Source organism: Symphodus melops, assembly GCF_947650265.1.
Source record: "Symphodus melops genome assembly, chromosome: 12".
NCBI lineage: Eukaryota > Metazoa > Chordata > Actinopteri > Labriformes > Labridae > Symphodus > Symphodus melops.
In genome coordinates, this window is record NC_136702.1 from 25480627 (window position 1) to 25507658 (window position 27032).

Consider the following 27032-nt stretch of genomic DNA (forward strand, 5'->3'; position numbering starts at 1 on the left):
GGTCAGCCCCCAGGCTGCCCCCATGGACTGTTCCCCATGTTTAGTCGGCCTCCTGCTGCGCCCCCCCCTAGACTGTTCTCCCTGTTTGGTCGGCCTTTGGTTTGGTACTGCAGATGGAAATTAGCAAACTGCTATAATCTGGTACGAAGCATCTTTTCTCTGGGAGATTAATGTTATTTTCTACAAGGTCCCTGACAACTAAATTAATGAACTAAACTTCTGGCTGAACCCAGCCTGATCTCCGTGTCTGGTCGGCCTCCAGGCCACCCTCCCGAACTGATCTGGTGTTCTGGCTTTTCATCCAGCTGTCTACCTGAGAGTCTGGAAAAATGCTCGGTGAATGCAGGACCTAAGGCCGTGTTCACTCTTGACTTTTTATTTTTTCCAGAAAAAGTGCAGCCTTTTGAGTGCTTCTGTGAGTGTTCTGTAACCTTGAAAACAAGATCCATCCATCGGCACAACCATGCCAGAGCAATATGCATCCGTTTAGCACAGAAAAGAACAAGCAGGAAGAGAAGTCAGACACAGATACAACATTAAAACCTCCAGTTTTTTTTTTTTTTTCAGAATAAAACAATGTTTTGATGGTTCAGAAAACGATTGTACTTTACATGTGTTTGTTTGTGTTTATAGTTCAATACTTTTTGGGGCGAGATGACAGTAGTGTTAATAATGCTGCTTGAAACAACGTTCTGAATCTGACTAACTACTGCTGCATTGGGTGGAAAATTACATTAATGATGTTGGAGCACTACCCTGATCTAATCCTCCCGGTGGACCTGCTGTGTAACAGCAAAGGAATATAAACAGTACACTGCTCCTTAAGTCTGTGAGGGAACTTGTTTTTCCAAACACTATATAATGTTTATTTTCTGGGCCATCACATGTACTTGTTATTGGGATTTACAGAACACAGTTAAATTCTTCAGCCTGTAAAATGTTTCCAGGCTTGATTTGATTACTGATGGTCTCCTTTGTTCAAACAGAGTATCAACTTTTCTGCATTGAATTGAAGGTTTGAGATTAATGACAAAAAATCGATTCTCTCTTGTTACTGCTGCATTTTGTTATTTTTGATTCATAGCATTGTTGTTTCACATGTTAAATTGGTGTTTTCTCCCTGGATGCTTGATTGTGTAATATATCATGTATTAATAACTTTTCAAAGAGAAAAGTCATTAACCCTTTTATTCTAAAGGAACTAAGCTTTAACCTTTCTGAAATACATTTCCTCTCTCGTCTTTTTCTCTCTCACTTCTCCTCATTAGGCTCTGTTGCTGGGCCAACATGAAGAGCAACAGCAGCCTGAATCCTTCCTACTTTCAGTTCACACTATTCTCAGATTATGGGTCCCTCAGATACCTGTTCTTCAGTATGTGTTTGTTGATCTACATGACTATAATCTCTGCTAACATTGCCATAGTTCTTGCAGTCTGCCTGGAGAAGTCTCTGCATCAGCCCATGTACATATTTATCTGCTGTTTGTGTATTAACTCTCTGTACGGCTCACTCTGCTTCTTCCCAAGGTTTCTCATGGACTTGGTGTCTGACACTCATTTCATTTCACTTCCAGCCTGTTTCACGCAGGTATACATGATAAACACGTATATAGGACATGAGTTAACTCTTCTCACTGCCATGGCCTATGATAGATTTGTTGCTATTTGTCAGCCTTTACACTATCACAGTAAAATGACTGTAAGGGTGGTGCTTCTTCTGATAGTTATTTCTGTGCTCTATACTGCAATTCTTATTGGCAGTGTACTTCACAAACTCATCCTTACAACTTTTTGTGGAAATAAACTGCACAGGTTTTTTTGTACCAACTGGCCTTTGGTTCATCTCTCCTGTGAGGACACAACAATGAGCTACATGTCGCTTCAGACTGCTGCTCGGATTACCCTCTTCATTAGTCTGACCTTTATCCTGTACACCTACCTGCGCATTCTGCTCGTCTGCAGGAGAAGCTCGTCTGAATTAAAAGGAAAAGCCTTACAGACCTGCCTGCCTCACATAGTGACCTTTGTAAACTACTGCATCTCCGTTTTCTGTGAGTTTACACTGACTCAACTCAAGTTTGATGAGAAAAATAGCTTTTTTACTCTTTTTTTATCTCTGGAATATCTTATAATCCCCCCCCTCAACAACCCTCTGGTTTATGGTCTGAATCTGCCCCTGATCAGAGGAGTGATATTTAGAAGCTTCAAGCCTCTCAGAGTGACCCGTCCATGAGGGAATGTAGGACCAAACATGCAGAGAAAGTATCAGCACTATACCCTCAGACCTCTATGTGTGGACTCACATCCATGTTCTGTGGAGTCTTAAACACGTGAGGGTTCAGACAACAAAGATTTGAGTACTTACAGCATTTGTTTAGTATGCACATTGTTCAAAAGTTCCCTTCTCAGCGATATCCACATGTTGATGCCTGTATGTATATTATCTGCTTAGATCGGTCACTCTCATGTCCTATGTGAAGATCAGTATAATATAGTTTTCATTTTTTCAATAAAGTTGGACAATTTGATGAGAATATATATATATTTTTTTTAAACAGCAGCGGTTCAAAATGAGGATGAATGCTAATAAACATGAGGACTAATTATTGAATTAGATCATTGGTGAAAACACGACCACAGGAAAAGTCTTTAAAACAAAAAGATTGTGCAGGATTTCATTGTTTTACAAAACGTCTCAGTTTAGGAGCGGTGCCTGTAGTACCCTGTTTGTCCACTAGGTCGCAGCAAAGCTATTCAAATAGTGTTGCTGTCGGCCTGGTGAAAACTGCCCCATTTCTTTTCTTTGGCTTTTACCTCGAGTTCAGTGTTTTTTATCCCAAACAGCAGTGTCCACTAGATCTTTTACTACTGTTTAGAACTTTAACTTGTTTTTCAGATTTTGTGACGTTTTGGATGAAAAGTATTTGACTGAACTTAATGTACAGCACCTTGGTCCACCTTGGCTGCTATAAATGTGCTTTATTAATAAAGTTGACTTGACTTACAAAATGACCAACGCTGCTTTTAAAGCTGCAATCTACATTTTTGTTTCACAAAATAAGGGTTTGATTCACACAGATTTTTGCACCTGCTGAAAGACCGTGTAATTCACAGAGCACACAGAGGGTTCACTGAGCCCCTCACTGAGCTCTCAGTCTGTTTGGACTTGGGCTGAGAGCCTGAGGGCCACCAGCTCAAGGCCAGCTGCAGACTGAAGCATGAAAGTTGCTCAGGTTGCTGGAGAGGTGCCAGGTCACGGCCGAGGTGCCTTGCTCAAGGGCACCAAACAGCTCTGCCACTCTCCACCTTATACAATCAAGCATGGCAGAGGATCCACCAGCTGTTCCTTGCACCATGCCATAAAGACCCTCACGCTGTGACCATAGAGTGAACCATGTCATGTGAAGCCAATATGGAGCCACTAGGACAAGCCTAATTTACTGCATTCGCACTCACTGGCACACCAGCTGCAGCCCCAGGCGTCAGTCCGCACAGGCGTAGGGAACAAGCAGTTTGCCTTCCGTTCCAAAATGTTGATGTGCTGTCCTCCTAAGTCAATGTTAGTTGTGCAGTCTTGGGAATCCACTATCAACTGCATCTTTTGTGATGGCTCTAGCCGGCTCTTGTCACAGTTTTGAGAGGTAGACCTAGGTCCTATAGTTGATCCAGGCCCAAGGACAAATGAGCCGAACCCTGCTCTACCGAATGTGCACACAGGAGCCAGTCGTCTAAATCATTGAAAATCCTGAAAATCCCTTTCAGTCACTGTAGCAACAGAATTGCTTCCATGCACCTGGTAATGGTGTGGGTAGCTATCCAGATCCCAAATGGGAGGACCTGAAATTCATACATCTTGCTTCTGAAGATGAATCTGAGTAACTGCCAATGCCCTTCCGAGATGGAAATCTGGAAATAGGCATCCTTCAGATTACTGGTGACGAACAAATCCCCTCTGCAGATGGACTGTTTCACCCTCGGGAAAGTCAACATCTTGCACGGTCAATGTCTGAGATATTTCTTTAGCCCCATAAGATCTAGAATGGGAAGAAGATTCCTATATTTTTAGGGAAGAGAAAGTACCAGGAACAAAACCCAGCTTTTTTGTTGCCTGTTGGAACTACTCTGATGGCCTCTTTCCCCAGCAGAGTGGAAATTTTGGCCTGGAGCACAGTCTTGAATTTCAGATTCACCACTCTAAAGACAGTTGAATTCTCTAAGGTCGGAGGACAAATTGAATACAATATCGCTGAGTCACTGTAGAAATTACCTAGGGGCTCTGTCCCAGCGTCTTCCAAGCTGTGAGACATGCACCAGCAAGGCAGTGGCAGACCGGACCCAGACCTGCCTCATGAACGAGGCAGGGGCTCAGGTTGTTTTTTGACCTGGGGCCCCTCACTCTGCCTGACTTTACCTTGTTCCCTGCCACGGCGTGTGTCCAGGGTAGCCCTCAAGTCTCTAGAGTCCCAGCTTGGCCCCTGTATCAGGGCTGGGGGCCTGTTGACCTGTGCTTTAGGAGTGCACCAGAAACCTCATGGGCACAGTGACACACTTCTTGGGCCTGCTGTAACAGAGCCGTGTCCCCTGTTCCAATCATGGCTGAAGGATCCACAGCCAGTTTCAAAAGGCAGCAGACTCTGACAACCAAAGCTGGTGCCTTCCAAAACAGCTGCCGTCTATTCCTTCATTAACTGTGCCATGACAGATGAAACAAGCTGTAGTTCGGATACAATGCCCATATTATATCCGGCCCTAGCTTACCTGCCAGCCGCTGATGGTACAGCGCCAATATGGACCCTGTGTTAGCCAGCTGCACCTGCACTGCCATTGCCCTGTGTGCCTTAACTGAAGAGGCATCCAACATTCTGCACACCAAAGATGGCACAGCCAACCTTTTCTTGACCCTGCATTGCAGACAACCGTTTACTAAAGGTAGAGAATTTCAGTGGTTCTGTGGGTTTGGAAAACCTATGTGCGTTTCCCAGAAATAGCTTAAGCTTACTCAGGAAGAAGAATCTCTGTCGGGCCTCATTCATTAAAGGTGATGTGACACAAAGACTTCCAGCAACCTCAGGCCTACCACAATTTCTACAGCTTCACCCTATATGTGGATGGGGACGTGGATCATCTCTGTTGTTTACCTGTACATTTTTTGGATAGGCGAAGGACAAGGATTTTATCTGCACATCATCCAGCATGATGTTCTGTCTCCTCCTGCAGTCTGTTTGTGTTCAGTCAAATTATTGTAGTGTCATTCACGCATTTAATTATGGAACTGGAGTTATTCTATAGGGATGCTATTGTTGGTAAAAGTGGGAACAGCAAAGGACATGACATGGCCCTGTGGGTTCCTGTGATTATGATGATCGAGGACGTGTGTAGACGGAGTCTGACTTTCTTTGGTCAGTCTGTAAGAAATTTCAGTACCCATGTAAAAAGTGACAAACTAACAACTCGTTGCCTGATTTACTAAACGTTTGTGTCTTAAAACGTGTGCAAACTTGATACCATCATCAAAAAACTTGTTATCTGATCCACAAACCTTGCCTACGTTGTCAATCAAAAGCTATGGTTGATAATTCAGCTCACCAGTAGATGAAACTTTCAAATCACTTGTTAATAATCCAGGTTTGATGGCTCTTATGGGAACAGACCAGTAGGGTTCATGAGGGTTGTTGAGATAAAAGAAGCACTTGATGGAAAGTTTAGTGAGATCTTTGGGGAATTATGCAGCATGACAAAAAACTTCCACTGAGTTTTTCAGTTGACAGGGGTCTCTTATTAAGGGTGAAGGTTATCTGGTGTAACTTTGAGTCACTCCTCAGTGTTTGTTTTGACAGCAATAATGGACTTTGAATTTAATGTGACTTATATACATCTTGGTGGTCATGTAGAATTGCACAAATACAGATTTCTTTATTTTGTGACCATGTTTACTTCTTATATTATGATATTGTGTGGTAACTTTATCATACTGCTCGTTATCTGTTATTATAGAAACCTTCATGAGCCGATGTATATTTTCATTGCAGCTTTGGTGTTTAACTCTGTCCTTTTCAGCACTGCTGTTTACCCAAAGCTTTTGATTGACTTTTTATCTGAAGAACAGATCATTACATACTCAGCCTGTCTGATTCAAAATGTTCTGTTTTACTCTCTGGGAAGCACAGAGTTCTTCCTGTTGTCAGCCATGGCCTATGACAGGTATGTGTCTATATGTAAACCTCTGCAATATTCCACCATCATGACTAAATCAGCTGTCAGTGTTTTCTTGGTTTTAGCCTGGCTTGTGCCTGTTTTTCAGGTGGGTATATGTGCAGCTTTCAATGCTAGAAGTCAACTCTGCAGCTTCACCATAAATGGAGTCTTTTGCAACAATGCAATTAACAAACTTTACTGTGAACTCTCAGATATGAAAATTCTCCAAGATATAATCTTAGTGATTAATATTTTACTTCTGCCTGTAATGTTCATACTGTTTACGTACACCAGAATACTCATAATATGTTACCGTGGCTGCAGAGAAGTAAGAAAAAAGGCAGCACAGACCTGTCTACCCCACTTGATAATATTCATCAACTATTCCTGTTTGTGTCTTTACAATGTTTTTGTTGGAATTGAATCCGATTTGCCAAAGTCTGTGCATTTGATAATGACTTTACAGCTAGTTGCTTATCATCCCCTTTTTAATCCAATCATTTATGGACTCAAAATGAAAGAAATTTATCAACACGTGAAAAGGTTGTTCAGTCCAGACACATTTAAGTAATGCATTCAGAGTTTACCAAAGTACACCCCATGTTTCTTAAAGCATATGTAAAATGTAATGTTGTCTGTTACTGGGGCACGTTCAATGTTAAGATTTGTTTCTCATGTGATTTATGAAACACAGAGAGACTCAGAGTGAAGTCTCTTTTTCTCCGTGTTAAACATAATCATCTTTGTCTTGTGAGGTTTTTGGAGTGAGGATTTCTGATATATGCTTAAAAAATGTAGATAAACATGACGGGTGAGTTTTGAACAGTCCCCTTTGTTACTTTTACATGAAATCACGATTCTTGTAGAATCTATGAAGTTTGTTTCTAGGCCAATATGTTGATGTTTTATGTACATAGACGTTCAAGTATTTGACAAATGAGAAGCAGAAAATTTGTTTTTTTTTACTTATATGAAAGGCAAGGCATTTATTTGTAAAAAGAAAAAATATGCTGTTTTTGAATTTATTCAGGGTTTTTTCACATCTTAACTAAATGTATCAAACGATGCAACAGTGGGATTAAATGAGTTAAAACACATTTGAGTCCTCCTATATGTGTTCTTGTGTGATCTCCTTCTCTCACTCTGCCACCCTCTGTCTCTCTTCTGTCTTTAACTGTTTTCTGGATGAATGTTAGTTAGACACAATTCAATTTCAAGCCCACCGCCCGAAACCCGAACGACTGAAATCACCTCTGTGCATGTACAGCACCCAGCCTGTTCAGTGGAGAGGGAGTCATTCTTATTGTTTGATTGTACTATTTATAATTTACATCTGAGCACTCATCTTTCCCCCGTCTTGTAGGCGAAAGAACTGATCCTCTGGGCAGGCCATGCTCGTGGGGGGGGGGGGGGGGGGGGGTTGTTTGGGCAGGCCATCCTCGGGGTTGTTTGGGCAGGCCATCCTCACCAACAGTCCCAAGGAACCTAAGAGAGCTCAGGAGCACCCAGAAAAAGGAGAGGTTAGAATATAAAGATAGAGACAAGCAGTAATAAGATATGAAAGCTGGGAGAGAAAGAGGGAGAGAGAGATCAGAGATCCTGGTGCCAGTTCCCCCGGTAGTCTAGACCTATAGCAGCATAACTATGAGCTGGTCCTAAGCCAGCCCTAACTATAAGATTTATCAAAAAGAAAAGTTTTAAGTCTATTCTTAAAAGTACCTAGTGTGTCTGCCTCCCGGACCCTGACTGATAGACAATTCCAAAGGAGCCTGATAACTAAAGGCTCTACCTCCCATAGTACTTTTAGAGACTATAGGCACCACGAGCAGGCCTGCATTCTGGGAACGTCATGTTCTTGTCGGATAGTACGGTACAATTAACTCTTTAAGATAGGATGGTGCCTGACCGTTTAGAGCAGACATGGGCAAACTACGGCCCGCGGGCCACACCCGGCCCGTTGTGCATCCCTGTCTGGCCCACGCAATGCCAATCATAAATCAATACTGTATATTTAAGCCATGCATGCAATACAACGCTGACGCTTTTATTTTGAAAGGCGCTACGTTCGTATTACTTCCGTATGGACGAACGCAGTGCGAGTGAAGGTAAACTACGTTGCTAGCAAAGCTGCAAACCCAACAAGGGGTTTTTACAAAACGTTACACAGCCAGAGATGCAGCGGTCAGGACGAGTCGCCGGAAACAGTCAGGCCTTTTTTGACGGAGAGTTTATTAAGGAGTGTTATTTGGACTCTTTTGCACTGACGGAGAAAAAGGAGCACGTGACAACGTGCCACTCTCCTGACGCACTGTGAGGAGGCGGGTTGAGGACATCGCTGCAAACTTGGAGCTTCAGCTGATGGACTATGACCAAACACAGATCCTCTATCAGTGATGAGCACCTCTGTCATTCACAGAGCCAGATTTAAATGTCCTTGTTGAAGCCCACGATAGAATCAGAATCAGTTTCATTGGCCAGGTATGTTTGACATAAAGGGAATTTATTTTTGGTAGCCTGTGCTCTTTGTGTACAATTTAACATTAAATAACAATGAACTAAAAATAAACAGGTAATTAATGACTAATGTGTACAAGAATAAAGACTAAGAGACTGGATGAAGATATACTGGATTATTCTCACTGAAGTGAATGAATGAGATGAAAAACAATCAAAGTTATTGTTTGGACTTGTTATACAGTTTTGCTTTGCTTGTGAAGAAAACAAAGTTAAAAATAAATGTCATGACATTTCACTTTTTTTGTTTATTAGCTATAGTAGCATTTTCTTATTTGAGCTGTACACCACAATTTAACAAAGCCTATTTCTACAAATATTTACAGACTGTTTTTATTCTTCCGATTGCCAGCACCAGCTATTCAAAATATATCATTTAGTATTTTACATTAAGAGAACGTTGAGCAGAGTTTAAGTTATCGTTGGTGCGGCCCTCTGACAAAATGTGACTTTCTCATGTGGTCCCTTGTAAAAAAAGATTGCCCACCCCTGGTCTAGAGCTTTGTAGGTGAGAAGAAGGATTTTAAATTCTATTCTAGATTTTATAGGGAGCCAATGGAGAGAAGCCAATACAGGAGTAATGTGGTCCCTTTTCCTAGTTCTAGTTAGAGTAACAAATGATCTTCTGTTAGCCTCAGACAGGGGACTTCTACCTGTGCTTGTCCTGTTAGATCTTAGTGCTGCTTTTGACACAATTGACCATCCGATTCTGTTACAGAGACTAGAACAATTGCTTGGAGTTACAGGGACTAGAACAATGACTTGGAGTTACAGGGACTGCTTTAAGTTGGTTTAGATCTTATTTGTCAGATAGATCTCAGTTTGTGCACGTTCATGATGAGTCCTCTATGTACACCAAAGTTAGCCATGGAGTGCCTCAAGGATCAGTGCTTGGGCCGATTCTCTTTACATTATAGATGCTTCCTCTAGGTAGTATTATGAGAAAACACTCCATAAACTTTAATTGCTATACAGACGATACTCAGCTCTACATAGCAATGAAGCCAGAAGACACCAACCAGCTTCGGAAACTAGAAGCCTGCCTCAAGGACATCAGGACCTGGATGACCAGAAACTTCTTACTGCTCAACTCAGACAAGACTGAAGTTATAGTGATTGGACCTAAGAACCATAGAGAGACTTTCTCTGCCGATATGACGGCCCTTAGTAGTATTAGCGTAGCCTCTAGTACCACTGTTAGGAACCTAGGAGTTCTCTTTGATCAGGATATGTCCTTTGATTCCTACATTAAACACATTTCAAGGACAGCTTATTTTCACCTTCGTAATATCTCTAAGATCAGACAGATCCTGTCACAAAATTAGTTCATGCATTTGTTACCTCCAGATTGGATTACTGTAATTCTATTTTAGCATGGTGCTATGGTAAATCTCTAAAGACCCTTCAGCTAGTCCAAAACGCTGCAGCTCGTGTTCTTACTAGTGCAGTCTCAGTGCTATGGTAAGCTCTAAATCCCGACTGGAACTCCTCAAACAAGCTGTTGTTGTGGAGAAAATCACACAGCTGATTAGCTACCACTTTCTCTAAGATCTTGGAGATAAAAGGAAGGTTAGATATAGGTCTATAGTTAGCTAGAGTTCCTGAATCAAGAGTAGGCTTTTTAATGAGCGGTTTAATTACAGCTACTTTAAATGACTGGGGTACATAACATCATTAAACAGGTCCGACTTAATACTGGCAATGCGAACCATACTCCTGCTCCGGTCGTACAAGGACCGGACCGCCCTTAGCAAAAGGCCCCCGAACCCCATACTCATGGAGCACCCCCCAGAGGTCGCCGCGAGGGACACGGTTGAATGCCTTCTCCAAATCCACAAAGCACATGTGGACTGGTTGGGCAAACTCCCATGAACCCTCGAGCACCCGCTGGAGAGTGTAGAGCTGGTCCAGTGTTCCTCGGCCAGGACGAAAACCACATTGTTCCTCTTGAATCCGAGGTTCGACTAACAGCCGGAACCTCCTCTCCAGTACCCTGGAATAGACTTTCCCAGGGAGGCTGAGGAGTGTGATTCCCCGGTAGTTGGAACACACCCTCCGGTCCCCCTTCTTGAAAAGAGGGACCACCACCCCGGTCTGCCAGTCCAGAGGCACTGTCCCCGACCTCCACGCGATGTTACAGAGACGTGTCAACCATGACAGCCCCTGCACATCCAGAGACTTAAGATACTCAGGGCGAATCTCATCCACCCCTGGTGCCTTGCCACCAAGGAGCTTGCCAACTACCTCGGTGACTTCGGCTTGGGTGATGGACGAATCCACCTCTGAGCACTCAGCCTCTGCTTCCTCAGTGGAAGACGTAAAGGTGGGATTGAGGAGATCCTCGAAGTATTCCTTCCACCGTCCGACTACATCCCCAGTTGAGGTCAGCAGCTCCCCACACCCCTGTAAACAGTGTTGGTGAAGCACTGCTTCCCCCTCCTGAGGCGACGGATGGTTTGCCAGAATTTCCTCGAGGCCGACCGAAAGTCCTCCTCCATGGCCTCCCCGAACTCCTCCCAGGCCCGAGTTTTTGCAGTACTTTAAATGACTGGGGTACATAACCTGCCGCTAAAGATATATTGATCATATCTAGTATGGAGCTGCTAACTAGGGGAAAGACTTCCTTAAACAACTTGGTTGGGATTGGATCTAAAAGACAGGTTGACGGTTTAGACGCAGAAATAATCAAATTTAGTTCTGAGAGGTTAATTGGAAAAAAACAGTCGAGGTTAGTATCGGAATTTGGAACCATTTCTGCCGAATCGAAAATATAGGAGGAATCTGCACTAAGTAAAGGTAGTAAGTTGCTAATTTTGTCTCTAATGTTTAGAATTTTATCATTAAAAAAGCTCATAAAATCATTACTGCTAAGGGCTAAAGGAATAGATGGCTCAAATGAACTATGACTCTCTGTCAGCCTGGCTACAGTGCTGAAGAGGTATCTAGGATTGTTTTTATTTTCTTCGATAAGAGACAAGTAATAGGCAGTGCGGGCCTGCTGTAGAGCTTTCATATATGTATTATGACTATCTGGACAAATTAAATGAGATTCTATCGTTTTGGTGGAGCGCCAAATTCTTTCAAATTTACGTGACGTTAGTTTTAGAGTACGGGTTTCTAAGTTGTACCATGGAGCTGATTGCTGTCGTTTGATTGGCTTCTGTTTTAGGGGGGCTATTGAATCCAGAGTAACTCTCAATGAATCCACCGCACTATCTACAAACTGATCTAACTGAGAGGGACTAAAGTGATTATAGGAGTTTTCAACTGGGTTAGAGGATGGTACTGAAACAAAGGCAGCTGAAATAGCTTCCTTAAGTTTAGCTACAGCATTATCATTTAAACTTCTAGAGAGCACTTTTTTATCAAGAGGAGTTAAGGTTGGTAAGAAGAAATCAAAAGTTACTAGGAAATGGTCTGATATCAGAGAATTTTCCAGAAAAACAGACAAATTGTTAATTTCAATACCATCCATCCATCCATCCATCCATTTATTTTCTACCGCTTATCCGGGGCCGGGTCGCGGGGGCAGCAGTCTAAGCAGAGACACCCAGACTTCCCTCACCCCAGACACCTCCTCCAGCTCTTCCGGTGGGACCCCAAGGCGTTCCCAAGCCAGCCGAGAAACATAGTCTCTCCAGCGTGTCCTGGGTCTACCCCGAGGCCTCCTCCCGGAGGGACATGCCCGGAATACCTCCCTAGGGAGGCGTCCAGGGGGCATCCGGACCAGATGCCCGAACCACCTCAACTGACTCCTCTCGATGTGGAGGAGTAACGGCTCTACTCCGAGCTCCTCCCTGGTGACCGAGCTCCTCACCCTATCTCTAAGGGTGCGCCCAGCCACCCTACGAAGGAAGCCCATTTCGGCCGCTTGTATCCGAGATCTCGTTCTTTCGGTCATGACCCAAAGCTCATGACCATAGGTGAGGGTAGGAACGAAGATCGACCGGTAAATCGAGAGCTTCGCCTTTTGGCTTAGCTCCTTCTTCACCACGACGGACCGATACAGCGACCGCATGACTGCAGACGCCGCACCGATCCGTCTGTCGATCTCACGCTCCATCTTCCCCCCACTCGTGAACAAGACCCCGAGATACTTGAAGTCCTCCACCTGGGGCAAGGACTCCCCACCGACCCGAAGGGGGCAAACCACCTTTTTCCGGTCGAGAACCATGGCCTCAGACTTAGAGGTGCTGATCCTCATCCCAGCCGCCTCACACTCGGTAGCGAACCGCCCCAGTACGCGCTGGAGGTCCGGGTTCGATGGAGCCAACAAGACCACATCATCTGCAAAAAGCAGAAACGAGATCCTGTGGTCCCCGAACCGGACCCCCTCCGGCCCCTGACTGCGCCTAGAAATTCTGTCCATAAAAGTAATGAACAGAACCGGTGACAAAGGGCAGCCCTGCCGGAGGCCAACGCGCACCGGGAACAGGTCCGACTTAATACTGGCAATGCAAACCATACTCCTGCTCCGGTCGTACAAGGACCGGACCGCCCTTAGCAAAGGGCCCCGAACCCCATACTCATGGAGCACCCCCCAGAGGGCGCCGCGAGGGACACGGTTGAATGCCTTCTCCAAATCCACAAAGCACATGTGGACTGGTTGGGCAAACTCCCATGAACCCTCGAGCACCCGCTGGAGAGTGTAGAGCTGGTCCAGTGTTCCTCGGCCAGGACGAAAACCGCATTGTTCCTCTTGAATCCGAGGTTCGACTAACAGCCGGAACCTCCTCTCCAGTACCCTGGAATAGACTTTCCCAGGGAGGCTGAGGAGTGTGATTCCCCGGTAGTTGGAACACACCCTCCGGTCCCCCTTCTTGAAAAGAGGGACCACCACCCCGGTCTGCCAGTCCAGAGGCACTGTCCCCGACCTCCACGCGATGTTACAGAGACGTGTCAACCATGACAGCCCCTGCACATCCAGAGACTTAAGATACTCAGGGCGAATCTCATCCACCCCTGGTGCCTTGCCACCAAGGAGCTTGCCAACTACCTCGGTGACTTCGGCTTGGGTGATGGACGAATCCACCTCTGAGCACTCAGCCTCTGCTTCCTCAGTGGAAGACGTAAAGGTGGGATTGAGGAGATCCTCGAAGTATTCCTTCCACCGTCCGACTACATCCCCAGTTGAGGTCAGCAGCTCCCCACCTCCACTGTAAACAGTGTTGGTGAAGCACTGCTTCCCCCTCCTGAGGCGACGGATGGTTTGCCAGAATTTCCTCGAGGCCGACCGAAAGTCCTCCTCCATGGCCTCCCCGAACTCCTCCCAGGCCCGAGTTTTTGCCTCCACGACCGCCCGGGCTGCAGAACGCCTGGCCTGCCGGTACCCGTCAGCTGCGTCAGGAGTCCTATGCGCTAGCAACGCCCGATAGGACTCCTTCTTCAGCTCGACGGCCTCCCTTACTTCCGGTGTCCACCACCGGGTTCGGGGATTGCCGCCACGACAGGCACCAGAGACCCTGCGACCACAGCTCAGAGCAGCTGCTTTGACAATGGAGGTGGAGAACATGGTCCACTCGGACTCAATGCACCCGGCCTCCCCCGGGATCTGTGAAAAGCTCGTCCGGAGGTGGGAGTTGAAGACCTCGCTAACAGAGGGTTCAGCCAGACGTTCCCAGAAGACCCTCACTACACGTTTGGGCCTGCCGAGTCTGACCGGCTTCCTCCCCTGCCAGCGCATCCAACTCACCACCAGGTGGTGATCAGTTGACAGCTCAGCCCCTCTCTTCACCCGAGTGTCCGAGACACACGGCCGGAGGTCAGATGACACAACCACAAAGTCGATGAACATCCCTGTGCTCGAACATGGTGTTCGTTATGGACAAACTGTGACTAGCACAGAAGTCCAATAACAGAACACCACTCTGGTTCAGATCAGGGAGGCCGTTCCTCCCAATCACCCCACTCCCGATCTCACTGTCGCTGCCCACGTGAGCATTGAAGTCCCCCAGTAGAACAATGGAGTCCCCAGTCGGAGCACTGTCCAGCACCCCTCCCAGGGACTCCAAGAAGGCCGGGTACTCCACACTGCCGTTCGGGCCGTAGGCCGAAATGACTGTTAGAGACCTGTCCCCTACCCGAAGGCGTAGGGACACGACCCTCTCGTTCACCGGGGTGAACTCCAAGACCTGGCGGCTGAGCTGTGGGGCTATGAGCAAGCCCACACCAGCCCGCCGCCTCTCACCGCGGGCAACTCCAGAGAAGTAGAGAGTCCAGCCCCTCTCAAGGAGCTGGGTTCCAGAGCCCAAGCAGTGCGTGGAGGTGAGCCCGACTATATCTAGCCGGTACCTCTCAACCTCCTGCACAAGCTCAGGCTCCTTCCCCCCCAGTGAGGTGACGTTCCACGTCCCAAACGCCAGAAGCTGCGTCCGGGGATCGGGTCGCCGAGGCCCCCGCCGTCGACTGCCGCCCGATCCACACTGCACCCGACCCCTACGGCTTCCTCTGTGGATGGTGGGTCCACAGGAGGACAGGCCCGCGTCGTCCTTTCGGGCTGAACCCGGCCGGGCCCCACGGGCAAAGTCCCGGCCACCAGGCGCTCTCCTGCGGGCCCCAACCCCAGGCCTGGCTCCAGGGTGGGGCCCCGGCTACGCCATGCCGGGCGACGTCACGGTCCTTGATATTCTTCCTGTCATAGGGGTTTTGTGAACTGCTTTTGGTCTGACCCGTCACCTAGGACCTGTTTGCCTTGGGTGACCCTGCTGGGGGCTCAAAGCCCCCGACAACATAGCTTCTATGGTCATTCAAGTGCTCAAACTCCCCCACCACGATAAGGTAGCAGTTCAGGGGGGAAACTGCTACCATATCATACCATAGGCTAAAACAAGATCCAGGGTGTGGTTAAATCGATGAGTAGGTTTGTTTACACCCTGGGTGAAGCCAATAGAGTCCAATAGTGACATGAAAGCCGTGCTTAGTCTGTCATTAACAACATCCACATGGATATTGAAATCACCTACAACAATTATTCTACCACTGCTAAGAACTATGTGTGATAGAAATTCTGAATATGGGCCGGGAGGGCGGTAAACTATAACAATTAGAACTGGCTGAAAAGTTCTAGAGACTGGATGTGAAAGACTGAGTGCAAGACTTTCAAAAGAGGTATAATTCAGCTTTGGTTGAGGATTAATTATAAGACCAGAATTAAAAATAGCTGCTACTCCACCACCTCGACCAGTGTCTCAAGCTAAATGAGCATTCAAATGACTGGGAGGGGTGGATTCATTTAAACTAACATATTCATCCTGAGAAAGCCAGGTTTCAGTTAAACAAAGTAGATCAATATGATTCTCTGATATTAGATCATTTACTAGGAGAGATTTAGATGCTAGGGATCTAGTAGGGTTTAGTAGGCCACATTTAATTGTTAGATTTTTTTGCAAAATCGTATTTGTAGTTTTGATTTTGATTACATTTTTATGATTTACGCCTTTTTTATTGAGGTTGGGATTGCTTATAATGACAGGTCTGGGGCGGAGAACAGACACAGTATCTATAGCATAAGTAGGGTTACAGGGACAAGAAGATCTAACTGAGTTACAGTTAGATTTACAGTCACAAGGACACAAGGTAAACAGATCTTAGTGACTACTCACACCTCTGGCACTACCTCAAACACCACTGTACATGCACAAACAACATTAGTTTCTAGAAGGTCAGCACTTTGTTTCTAAGGCTCTTTAACTGTTTACAGGTCTCTTTTAATCAGCACATGTTTTTCTCTCCTTCACAGGTTATGTACATTATGCTATATTAGTTTTAAGTCTAATGCTAACTGCACAGGTTTAACCTGTAATTATGTTTACTCTTAGTCACATAGGGGCTGCTAAATCTTGTTTGGGGGATTATTGTATACAGAGGGGGGGGGCAGCGGGTGTGTATTGTAACTAATGTCTTGTGTCCTGCCTGTCTGTATACTGCTACTGGATGCCTTGAATTTCCCTCGGGATTAATATATCTATCTATCCATCTACCCATCCATCCATCCATCCATCTACCCATCCATCTGCCACTGAGCCTCAGCCACAGCAGCTTGAGTCTCAGCCCAGGCCTCAGCCTTTCAGAGCCTCAGTCTCCCATTGTTCTTGTCCCTGTTCCTGCATAGTGCCATCTGCCACCAGTTCCAGTGGTGCACCGTTTCCTTCCAGTTCCTGTTCGGACTTAGTGCCATCTGTCTCTTTTTTCCCATGTCTGCTGAGCTCTGTCTGTCCCCCATGCCTGCTTAGTGACTCCAGCCCCCTGTTTTAAGAGTTGAGGGCTCATCCTGGTTCTCCGTGGGCAGTCTGGCCAAATCCTGATGTCTCCTTGTTGGTCCAGCCCACTCCTCTGTCTCTTTGGGAGGATCTACCAACTCTTTTGTCTCCTTGGAAGGCCCTGCCAATACCCGTTTCCTGGTTGGAGGTCCTGCACTCTCTCGTTTATCTGTGGAAGTGCCAACTCCTGTGTCTTCGTCGGAGGCTCTGCAGACTCTTGCGCCCTCGTCAGAGGTCCTGCTGCCTTCTTCACCCTTGTCAGAGGCTCTGTTGACTCCTGCACCTTTGCCAGAGGCTTTGTTGAGTCCTGTTCCCTCTCTAGAGTGCTTGCTGACTCCTCATGAGGTGGTCTCTGTTTTTGGTCAGCCTCCTGGCTGCCCACCCCAAAATGTTTCCTGTGTCTGATTGACCTCCGGTCCGCTGTCCTAATCTGTACTCCGTGTTTGGTCTGACCAGCTCACTGTGTTTGATCAGCCACCCGGCTGCCCCCCAGGATTGCTCCCTGTGTTTGTTGGGTCACCTGGTCGTCCACCTGACCTTTGCTTTTTGGTCGTCATCTCGACCACACTCTTGGACTAATCTTTGTGTTGGGTTGGGCTCCCGGCCACCTGGTGTCTGGTCAGCTCCCAGGCTGCCCCCATGGACTGTTCCCCATGTTTAGTCGGCCTCCTGCTGCGCCCCCCCTAGACTGTTCTCCCTGTTTGGTCGGCCTTTGGTTTGGTACTGCAGATGGAAAATAGCTAACTGCTATAATCTGGTACGAAGCATCTTTTCTCTGTGAGATTAATGTTATTTTCTACAAGGTCCCTGACAACTAAATTAATAAACTAAACTTCTGGCTGAACCCAGCCTGATCTCCGTGTCTGGTCGGCCTCCAGGCCACCCTCCCGAACTGATCTGGTGTTCTGGCTTTTCATCCAGCTGTCTACCTGAGAGTCTGGAAAAATGCTCGGTGAATGCAGGACCTAAGGCCGTGTTCACTCTTGACTTTTTATTTTTTCCAGAAAAAAGTGCAGCCTTTTGAGTGCTTCTGTAAGTGTTCTGTAACCTTGAAAACAAGATCCATCCGACGGCGCAACCATGCCAGAGCAAGACGCATCCGTTTAGCACAGAAAAGAACAAGCAGGAAGAGAAGTCAGACACAGATACAACATTAAAACCTCCAGTTTTTGTTTTTTTTTCAGAATAAAACAATGTTAGACTTAGACTTAGACTGAACTTTATTGATCCTTTGGGATGACTCCTTCAGGAAATTTAGGATTTAGGATGTTTTGATGGTTCAGAAAACGATTGTACTTTACATGTGTTTGTTTGTGTTTATAGTTCAATACTTTTAGGGTGAGATGACAGTAGTGTTAATAATGCTGCTTGAAACAACGTTCTGAATCTGACTAACTACTGCTGCATTGGGTGGAAAATTACATGAATGATGTTGGAGCACTACCCTGATCTAATCCTCCCGGTGGACCTGCTGTGTAACAGCAAAGGAATATAAACAGTACACTGCTCCTTAAGTCTGTGAGGGAACTTGTTTTTCCAAACACTATATAATGTTTATTTTCTGGGCCATCACATGTACTTGTTATTGGGATTTACAGAACACAGTTAAATTCTTCCGCCTGTAAAATGTTTCCAGGCTTGATTTGATTACTGATGGTCTCCTTTGTTCAAACAGAGTATCAACTTTTCTGCATTGAATTGAAGGTTTGAGATTAATGACAAAAAATCGATTCTCTCTTGTTACTGTTGCATTTTGTTATTTTTGATTCATAGCATTGTTGTTTCACATGTTAAATTGGTGTTTTCTCCCTGGATGCTTGATTGTGTAATATATCATGTATTAATAACTTTTCAAAGAGAAATGTCATTAACCCTTTTATTCTAAAGGAACTAAGCTTTAACCTTTCTGAAATACATTTCCTCTCTCGTCTTTTTCTCTCTCACTTCTCCTCATCAGGCTCTGCTGCTGGGCCAACATGAACAACAACAGCAGCCTGAATCCTTCCTACTTTCAGTTCACACTATTCTCAGATTATGGGTCCCTCAGATACCTGTTCTTCAGTCTGTGTTTGTTGATCTACATGACTATAATCTCTGCTAACATTGCCATAGTTCTTGCAGTCTGCCTGGAGAAGTCTCTGCATCAGCCCATGTACATATTTATCTGCTGTTTGTGTATTAACTCTCTGTACGGCTCACTCTGCTTCTTCCCAAGGTTTCTCATGGACTTGGTGTCTGACACTCATTTCATTTCACTTCCAGCCTGTTTCACGCAGGTATACATGATAAACACGTATATAGGACATGAGTTAACTCTTCTCACTGCCATGACCTATGATAGATTTGTTGCTATTTGTCAGCCTTTACACTATCACAGTAAAATGACTGTAAGGGTGGTGCTTCTTCTGACACTTATTTCAGTTCTCTATCCTGCAATTCTTATTGGCAGTGTACTTCACAAACTCATCCTTATAACTTTTTGTGGAAATAAACTGCACAGGATTTTTTGTTCCAACTGGCCTTTGGTTCAACTCTCCTGTGAGGACACAACAATGAACTACATATCAAGTCAAACTGTTGCTCTGGTGACCATGTTGGTCAGTCTGACCTTTATCCTGTACACCTACCTGCGCATTCTGCTCGTCTGCAGGAGAAGCTCGTCTGAATTAAAAGGAAAAGCCTTACAGACCTGCCTGCCTCACATAGTGACCTTTGTAAACTACTGCATCTCCGTTTACTGTGAGTTTGCACTGACTCGACTCAAGTTTGATGAGAAAAACACATTTGCCATTGTTGCTCTATCTCTGGAATATCTTATAATTCCCCCCCTCAACAACCCTCTGGTTTATGGTCTGAATCTGCCCCTGATCAGAGGAGTGATATTTAGAAGCTTCAAGCCTCTCAGAGTGACCCGTCCATGAGGGAATGTAGGACCAAACATGCAGAGAAAGTATCAGCACTATACCCTCAGACGTCTATGTGTGGACTCACATCCATGTTCTGTGGAGTCTTAAACACGTGAGGGTTCAGACAACAAAGATTTGAGTACTTACAGCATTTATTTAGATAGATAGATACTTTATTGATCCCGAGGGAAATTCAATATTAATATTGTTCAAAAGTTCCTCTCTCAGCGATATCCACATGTTGTTGCCTGTCTGTATATCATCTGCTTAGATCGGTCACTCTCATGTCCTATGTGAAGATCAGTATTATACAGTTGTTTATTTTTTTTAAATTAGACAATTTGATGATAATAATTTATTTTTTTTAAACAGCAGCGGTTCAAAATGAGGATGAATGCTAATAAACATGAGGACTAATTATTGAATTAGATCATTGGTGAAAACACGACCACAGGAAAAGTCTTTAAAACAAAAAGATTGTGCAGGATTTCATTGTTTTACAAAACGTCTCAGTTTAGGAGCGGTGTCTGTAGTACCCTGTTTGTCCACTAGGTCGCAGCAAAGCTATTCAAATAGTGTTGCTGTCGGCCTGGTGAAAACTGCCCCATTTCTTTTCTTTGGCTTTTACCTCTAGTTCAGTGTTTTTTTTATCCCAAACAGCAGTGTCCACTAGATCTTTTACTACTGTTTAGAACTTTAACTTGTTTTTCAGATTTTGTGACGTTTCGGATGAAAAGTATTTGACTGAACTTAATGTACAGCACCTTGGTCCACCTTGGCTGCTATAAATGTGCTTTATTAATAAAGTTGACTTGACTTACAAAATGACCAACGCTGCTTTTAAAGCTGCAATCTACATTTTTGTTTCACAAAATAAGGGTTTGATTCACGCAGATTTTTGCACCTGCTGAAAGACCGTGTAATTCACAGAGCACACAGAGGGTTCACTGAGCCCCTCACTGAGCTCTCAGTCTGTTTGGACTTGGGTTTGGAGCCTGAGGGCCACCAGCTCAGGGCCCGCTCCAGACTAAAGGATGAAGGTTGGTCAGGTTGCTGGAGAGGTGCCAGGTCACTTCCCAAGCACGGCCGAGGTGCCTTGCTGAAGGGCACCCAGCAGCTCTGGCGCTGTCCCGGTGTAGCAGTTTGTCTCTGACATTAAAGCATGTTCACAGGTCCTGTTTGTGTTTGTATGAGAAGCATAGCTGTTACAGCTTGGGCCCAACCTCAGCTCCCCCCCCCCCTGCAGTCCTGCCTCCCTGTCACCTGGTCAAACATCTCCACCAAACGACACAAGGACTCATTTAAATACTCTCCAGTGTACTTTGTGTTTGATTTGGTTGATATGCTAACAACCAATCGAGCGAGAGTAAAAAACATCACCACCTGCTGAGTTTGTTGTAACTCATGCTGAGCTGCTATCGCTGGCTCGATCCTGGGACGAGACGTTGTTATAAAGGTGAAACTTGTGTCTCACAGTACAGACTGGACTGTGGTGGTTTACATCAGACCAGAACTGGGCCCGCTGCACAGCAAAGAGAGGAGCCTCACCTCTGCAAACAAAACAATACGTTAGCCAAAAAAAGACTTCACTCGAACTGGTCCTCACAAAGGTAGGAGAACGACATCATACACACGGAGGGTTAAACTGAGCTTTCATGCGTCTCTGCATTAAATGGTACATAATCTGCATAGCTATGGCTTGCACAATGTCCATTACAACATCTCTCTCTCTCTCTTACACAAACATACAAGCACGCTGTCTCGCCCTCCTCCTCCTCACATGTTCCTTCCTAACTCAGCCACTCTTTACAACAACACTCAGTGTCACTTTAAAAACAGGCTGACATGTGTGTACAGCATCTTTATGTCCCTGTCTCACCCTGTGTGTAATACACCCCTCTCTCTCTCTCTCACACACACACACACACACACACACAGCCTCCCCCCTCCTGTGAATCTCATGGGAGTGCTGCCACACATTCTTGAGCACACACTTCATTGTAACAGTGATTCAGAGCAGCTCATGGCCAAATAAGACGAAAACCCCTCAGCCTACTCCCTGGATCTACTTCTGAGAGCTCGCTGTAAACACACACACACACACACACACACACACACACACACACACACACACACACACACACACACTGAGCTGTCCTCTGGTTTAACTTTGAACGATCAAAGATGTGAAAGGTTCCCTGATGAAGCCATCGACCCTCTGATGTGTTTCTATGTAGTGATCCACTCCACACTGCTTCTAGCTGTCCCCTCAGCCTTTGGACCTTCATGTGAGTGTCATGGGACAGATCCTTGGGACATATTAGTCTTGATTCACACTTGGCGTGTTGTTGGCATTATTACCTTTACACTTAAAGGACCAATCAGAGAGCTGCTCTCCTCCTGTGTGATCATGAAGGAAACCTGCTCCTGAATGCTCTGGATCTGATTGGACCAGAGAAGGTAGGTGCTCCAAACTCAACCTCTGACAGGATGACTATCCCTCCCTGCAGACTGTTGCTTCACTTAATGGCAGCAATTACAACAGTCTTAACAGTGGAGGTAGTAACACCCACATAGATTAACATAATCCTCTGTTGGCTGTTGATGACGTCATTTGACGATTCAACGGGTTCTTACAGTTTTAAAAATATAATAATATAATATCATGTTCCTGAGACTGTCGTGTTCCCTTTAATGCTGCGGGATCCACTTCCTGTTGTGCGTCTGGAATCCGCTGCGTTAAGGTAAAGGGGAAGTGACCGAACACCGGAAGTTCATTCAGCCTTCAAAATAAAACCGTATATCTTACTTTGGGGTACATTTTGGTTAAATGTAGTTTTCCACCGTGAAGTCAGAGATGAAGACTAAGTTCTTCTGTCGTGTGGTTGAGAATGACACGTTTAAAGTGTTTCTAGATTGAGGCATACTGTGGCTGCTACACTGGGAGCACACCGGAGTGGTTGGGGGTTCAGTGCCTTGCTTAAGAGAACCTCACCTAATTAGTTTCAGTTCACAGACTGAGCTAATGTTTGTTAAAACACTTTCAGATCTTTTTACTGTTTGTGTAACTCTAACCCGCAGGTTGTTTTATAGTTTAATAGTTTAATCTTGACTACTTACACATTTATTCAAAGGTTAATTTAAATTCCTTTTAGGAATTAACATACCTGATTCTGAAGTTGTTTTACATTTATATTTTGTTGTCTACATCATTGATATAAAATATATCTAATAATTAATAGCTTTATTACTTCTGTCTCTCTCACTCTGATTATGTCAATTGAATTTTCCCCCCAACTGTCCACAGCTTTTATTCTGAAAGAAGATAACCGGAAGTGTTGTAGCTAACATTGTGGCTAGCTTTAGCTCGGGTTTGTTGGGACTAGCCCGGGATGACACACTTCCACAAACACTCACACTCCAAACACGGCCTCTCCCAGAACTCCCTCCCGTGTCTCTGCTTCTTTTACCGACGAGAACCGGACCGGACCGGACCCGGACCCGGACCAGTCCAGTCACTCAGACGTGTTCAGCGGCGTCGGTACGAACCAGACTTTCGATTAATCGAATCACACACCGAGTTGGTCTCTTTGGTTTCTGGAGGAGAGCTTCTGTTAGGAGGACTGAACCCCCCCGGGTCTTCATCCCTCCCGGGTCTTCATCCGCCCCGGGTCTTCAGCGGTTCCGGGTCTTCATCCCTCCCGGGTCTTCATCTGTCCCCCCGCGGAGGTCTCCAGCAGCCATGGCCGGAGGAGGACGCGCCGCTCTCGGTCTGCTCGTCCTGCTCTGCTCGCTCTTCGGTCCCTGCGGCTCCTTCAACCTGGACGTGGACAAACCGTCCGTGTTCTCCGGACCGGAGGGGAGCTACTTCGGCTTCTCGGTGGACTTCTTCCAGGCCTCCAGCAACCCGAGGTGACCATGGCGAGGAGAACATCCTCCATGTTTGTTTACTGTTGGTGTTTTAATTCTTCTCAGCTTGTTAAAGTTTGATGACACTTTGACATGTTTTAAACAGGACTGTCAAATAAACCCTCGAATAGATCACTGTCATTAAGAGCTCGTAACCATGACAACCAGCTACCAGACAACATTCCATTGAAATCTAAAAAAAAATATGGAAGGTATGAGACTGTGTCCATCATTTTAAATGAACTACAAATCCCACAATACATTGTGAGTGATGTATTTGTGATGTCCCTTGAGTCGTTGTCGTGTTCGTATTGTTCACACAGAGGTCGTTTCAGATTCTTTGAGGCCCTCGGTGAAAATCATCTGAGGGGCCCTCCGACCAGCGTCCATCCCCGGCTCCTCCTCTTCATCTCTCTGTGTGTTCACTGTCATTAACACACTGCTGTCAGCTGGGGCCCCCTTAAGGAGCTGTCCTACTTTGGGCCCCTGCTTTGGTTTAGAGTTTGTCCACAGGAGGGCCCTGTTCTCGTCCCAGCAGTTGATTGTTGTTGATTGTCGATCAATCGATTAGTTTGGTCTGGGAGCAGTCAGGAGTAGGAAGGCTCAGTGTCCTGGTCCAAAGAGCTTTTATTACCGACAGAGGAAACAGAAGTTCAGCAGCTGCAGGGCCATTCTTGAACCCGCTCACGTCCACACATGACATCAGTGCAACTAGAACAGACCTGATCAAACGCTCACCGAGTCGCTGCAGGCCGATTAGAAAACATGCTGAATCATGGTTCCTCACTTTGTCAAGCTTCAGATGAAGGAAGTTATGATCTGAAACTCACAGGTCTAAGACATGAAGGTGGTTTCCATGGAGACGGAGCAGCGTCCATGTCCTGAGCTGGCGTGGGTTAAATTCCAGCCGCGTAGTTAAAGAGGATTAAGCGTGATTGGAGGATGGCGTTGTGAAAGCAGAGCTGAGGTAAACACGGCCCGGGTCATGTTTGTGAAACGCTGTGTTCTGATTAACCCTTCATGTGCCAGTCTGTAACACTAACAGGACAGGTCCAGAGGTCACCATGGTGAGGCTCTGATGGTGACCTCTAATGGTGACCTCTGATGGTGACCTCTGATGGTGACCTCTGCTGAACTCTTAATGTTCAGGATCTAAACTCACCGAGCGTTCGGCGCTGCGTGCTCGGCTCCCTGAACGCCGCTTGACTTTCTTTAGTTTGTTCCAACTCCAGACTGAACATGTGACATCAAGTGTTTCACTGAGTTTGACCAGCTTACTCAATGACAACCCTCTCCTCCTCCTCCTCCTCCTCCTCCTCCTCCTCTCCTTCTTTCCTCTCCTCTCCTCCCTCCTCTCCTCCTCTCCTTCTTTCCTTCTTTCCTCTCCTCCTCCTCCCCTCCTCTCCTCCTTCTTTCTCTCCTCCTCCTCCCCTCCTCTCCTTCTTTCCTCTCCTCCTCTCTCCTCCTCTCCTCCTCCCCTCCTCTCCTTCTTTCCTCTCCTCCTCCTCCCCTCTCCTCCTCCTCCTCCTCCTCCTCCTCCTCTCCTCCTCCCCTCCTCCCCTCCTCTCCTTCTTTCCTCTCCTCCTCCTCCCTCCTCCTCCTTCTCTTCTTTCCTCTTCCTCCTTCTTTCATCATTCTCCTCCTCTCCCTCCTCTCCTCCTCTCCTTCTTTCCTTCTTTCTTCTCCTCCTCCTCTCCTCCTCTCCTCCTCCCCTCCTCTCCTTCTTTCCTCTCCTCCTCCTCCCCTCTCCTCCTCCTCCTCCTCCTCCTCCTCTCTCCTCCCCTCCTCTCCTTCTTTCTCTCTCTTCCTCCTCCTCCTCCTCCTCCTCCTCCTCTCCTCCTCTCCTCCTCTCCTCCTCCCCTCCTCTCCTTCTTTCCTCTCCTCCTCCTCCCCTCCTCTCCTCCTTCTCTTCTTTCCTCTCCTCCTTCTTTCATCTCATCTCCTCCTCTCCCCTCCTCTCCTCCTCTCCTTCTTTCCTTCTTTCTTCTCCTCCTCCTCCCTCCTCTCCTTCTTTCCTCTCCTCCTCCCCTCCTCCCCTCCTTGCTCTCCTCAGGTCGGACGTTCTGATTGGAGCTCCTCGGGCGAACACCTCCTCCTCCTCCAGCAGTGTATTGGAGAGAGGAGCGGTGTACAGCTGTCCCTGGGTTCCTTCTTCTTCCTGCCAGCAGCTGCTGTTTGACAGCTCAGGTACGAATACACAGAGCTACCTGATGCTGCAGGATCATGCAGAGGCCCTACAATCTCCTCCTCTCCTCCTCTCCTCCTCTCCTCTCCTCCTCTCTTCCTCTCCTCTCCTCTCCTCTGGTCTCCTCCTCTCCTCTCCTCCTCTCCTCTCCTCTCCTCTGGTCTCCTCTCCTCCTCTCCTCTCCTCATCTCCTCTCCTGCTCTGGTCTCCTCTCCTCTCCATGGTCTCTGGTCTCCTCCTCTCTCTCCTCCTCTGGTCTCTGGTCTCCTCCTCTGGTCTCCTCTCCTCTCCTCCTCTGGTCTCTGGTCTCCTCCTCTGGTCTCCTCCTCTCCTCTCCTCCTCTGGTCTCCTCCTCTGGTCTCCTCTCCTCTCCTCCTCTCCTCTCCTCCTCTGGTCTCCTCCTCTGGTCTCCTCTCCTCTCCTCCTCTGGTCTCCTCCTCTGGTCTCTGGTCTCTGGTCTCCTCCTCTGGTCTCTGGTCTCTGATCTCCTCCTCTGGTCTCCTCCTCTGGTCTCTGGTCTCTGATCTCCTCCTCTGGTCTCTGGTCTCCTCCTCTGGTCTCATCCTCTGGTCTCTGGTCTCCTCCTCTGGTCTCCTCCTCTGTCTCTGGTCTCTGGTCTCTGGTCTCTGGTGTGGACAGAGTAAAAGTCGTCCTAATAGCAGAGTGCAGCAGCAGCTTTCTCAGGGAGCAGTAACAGTGTGTTTGTGGTGAGATAATGAAGGTTCAAGTCAGGACTGTGTGTGTGTGTGTGTGTGTGTGTGTGTGTGTGTGTGTGGTGTGTGTGTGTGTGTGTGTGTGTGTTGTGTGTGTGTGTGGTGTGTGTGTGTGTGTGTGTGTGTGTGTGTGTGTGTGTGTGTGTGTGTGTGTGTGTGTGTGTGTTGTGTGTGTGGAGCTGGAGGTGTGTGGGCTCGCCCCCGTGGAGCTGCAGCTCGCCGTGTCCTGCGGCGCTGACAGAAGAATGAAACAGACACGTTGATGATCGTTCTGAAGGCAGGAGGAGCAGCATGTAACTCTGCCCCCTAGTGTTCAAAATGAGTAGAACCCCCCACCCCCCCCCCCTCCCCCC

At 46.5% G+C, this 27032-nt stretch overlaps 4 protein-coding genes across 4 annotated transcripts in view; all 4 read left to right on the forward strand.

The window, feature by feature from the left end:
- Positions 1–519: 519 nt before the first annotated feature.
- Positions 520–4822, forward strand: LOC306832831 (olfactory receptor 10J5-like). The gene has a single exon (XM_079357814.1). It carries the CDS (start codon positions 1288–1290, stop codon positions 2230–2232), a length of 945 nt encoding a protein of 314 aa, XP_079213940.1. The 5' UTR covers positions 520–1287; the 3' UTR covers positions 2233–4822.
- Positions 4823–4884: 62 nt separating this feature from the next.
- Positions 4885–6885, forward strand: LOC306832881 (olfactory receptor 11A1-like). Its single transcript, XM_079357900.1, has one exon. It carries the CDS (start codon positions 5842–5844, stop codon positions 6763–6765), a length of 924 nt encoding a protein of 307 aa, XP_079214026.1. The 5' UTR covers positions 4885–5841; the 3' UTR covers positions 6766–6885.
- Positions 6886–18932: 12047 nt separating this feature from the next.
- Positions 18933–19986, forward strand: LOC306832832 (olfactory receptor 10J5-like). The gene has a single exon (XM_079357815.1). It carries the CDS (start codon positions 18943–18945, stop codon positions 19885–19887), a length of 945 nt encoding a protein of 314 aa, XP_079213941.1. The 5' UTR covers positions 18933–18942; the 3' UTR covers positions 19888–19986.
- Positions 19987–22978: 2992 nt separating this feature from the next.
- The window catches only part of itgav (integrin, alpha V), a 27652-nt gene continuing 23598 nt past the window's right edge, over positions 22979–27032 (forward strand). Inside the window, exons 1-2 of the mRNA XM_079358205.1 lie at positions 22979–23784; positions 25835–25968. Coding sequence (XP_079214331.1) covers positions 23615–23784; positions 25835–25968 — 304 coding nt within the window. The 5' untranslated portion in view covers positions 22979–23614. The remainder of the gene's footprint in view (positions 23785–25834; positions 25969–27032) is intronic.

Coding starts and splice junctions, on each gene's coding strand:
- LOC306832832 (XM_079357815.1), top strand. CDS start 18,943: ATGAACAACAACAGCAGCCTGAATCCTTCCTACTTTCAGTTCACACTA.
- LOC306832831 (XM_079357814.1), top strand. CDS start 1,288: ATGAAGAGCAACAGCAGCCTGAATCCTTCCTACTTTCAGTTCACACTA.
- LOC306832881 (XM_079357900.1), top strand. CDS start 5,842: ATGGACTTTGAATTTAATGTGACTTATATACATCTTGGTGGTCATGTA.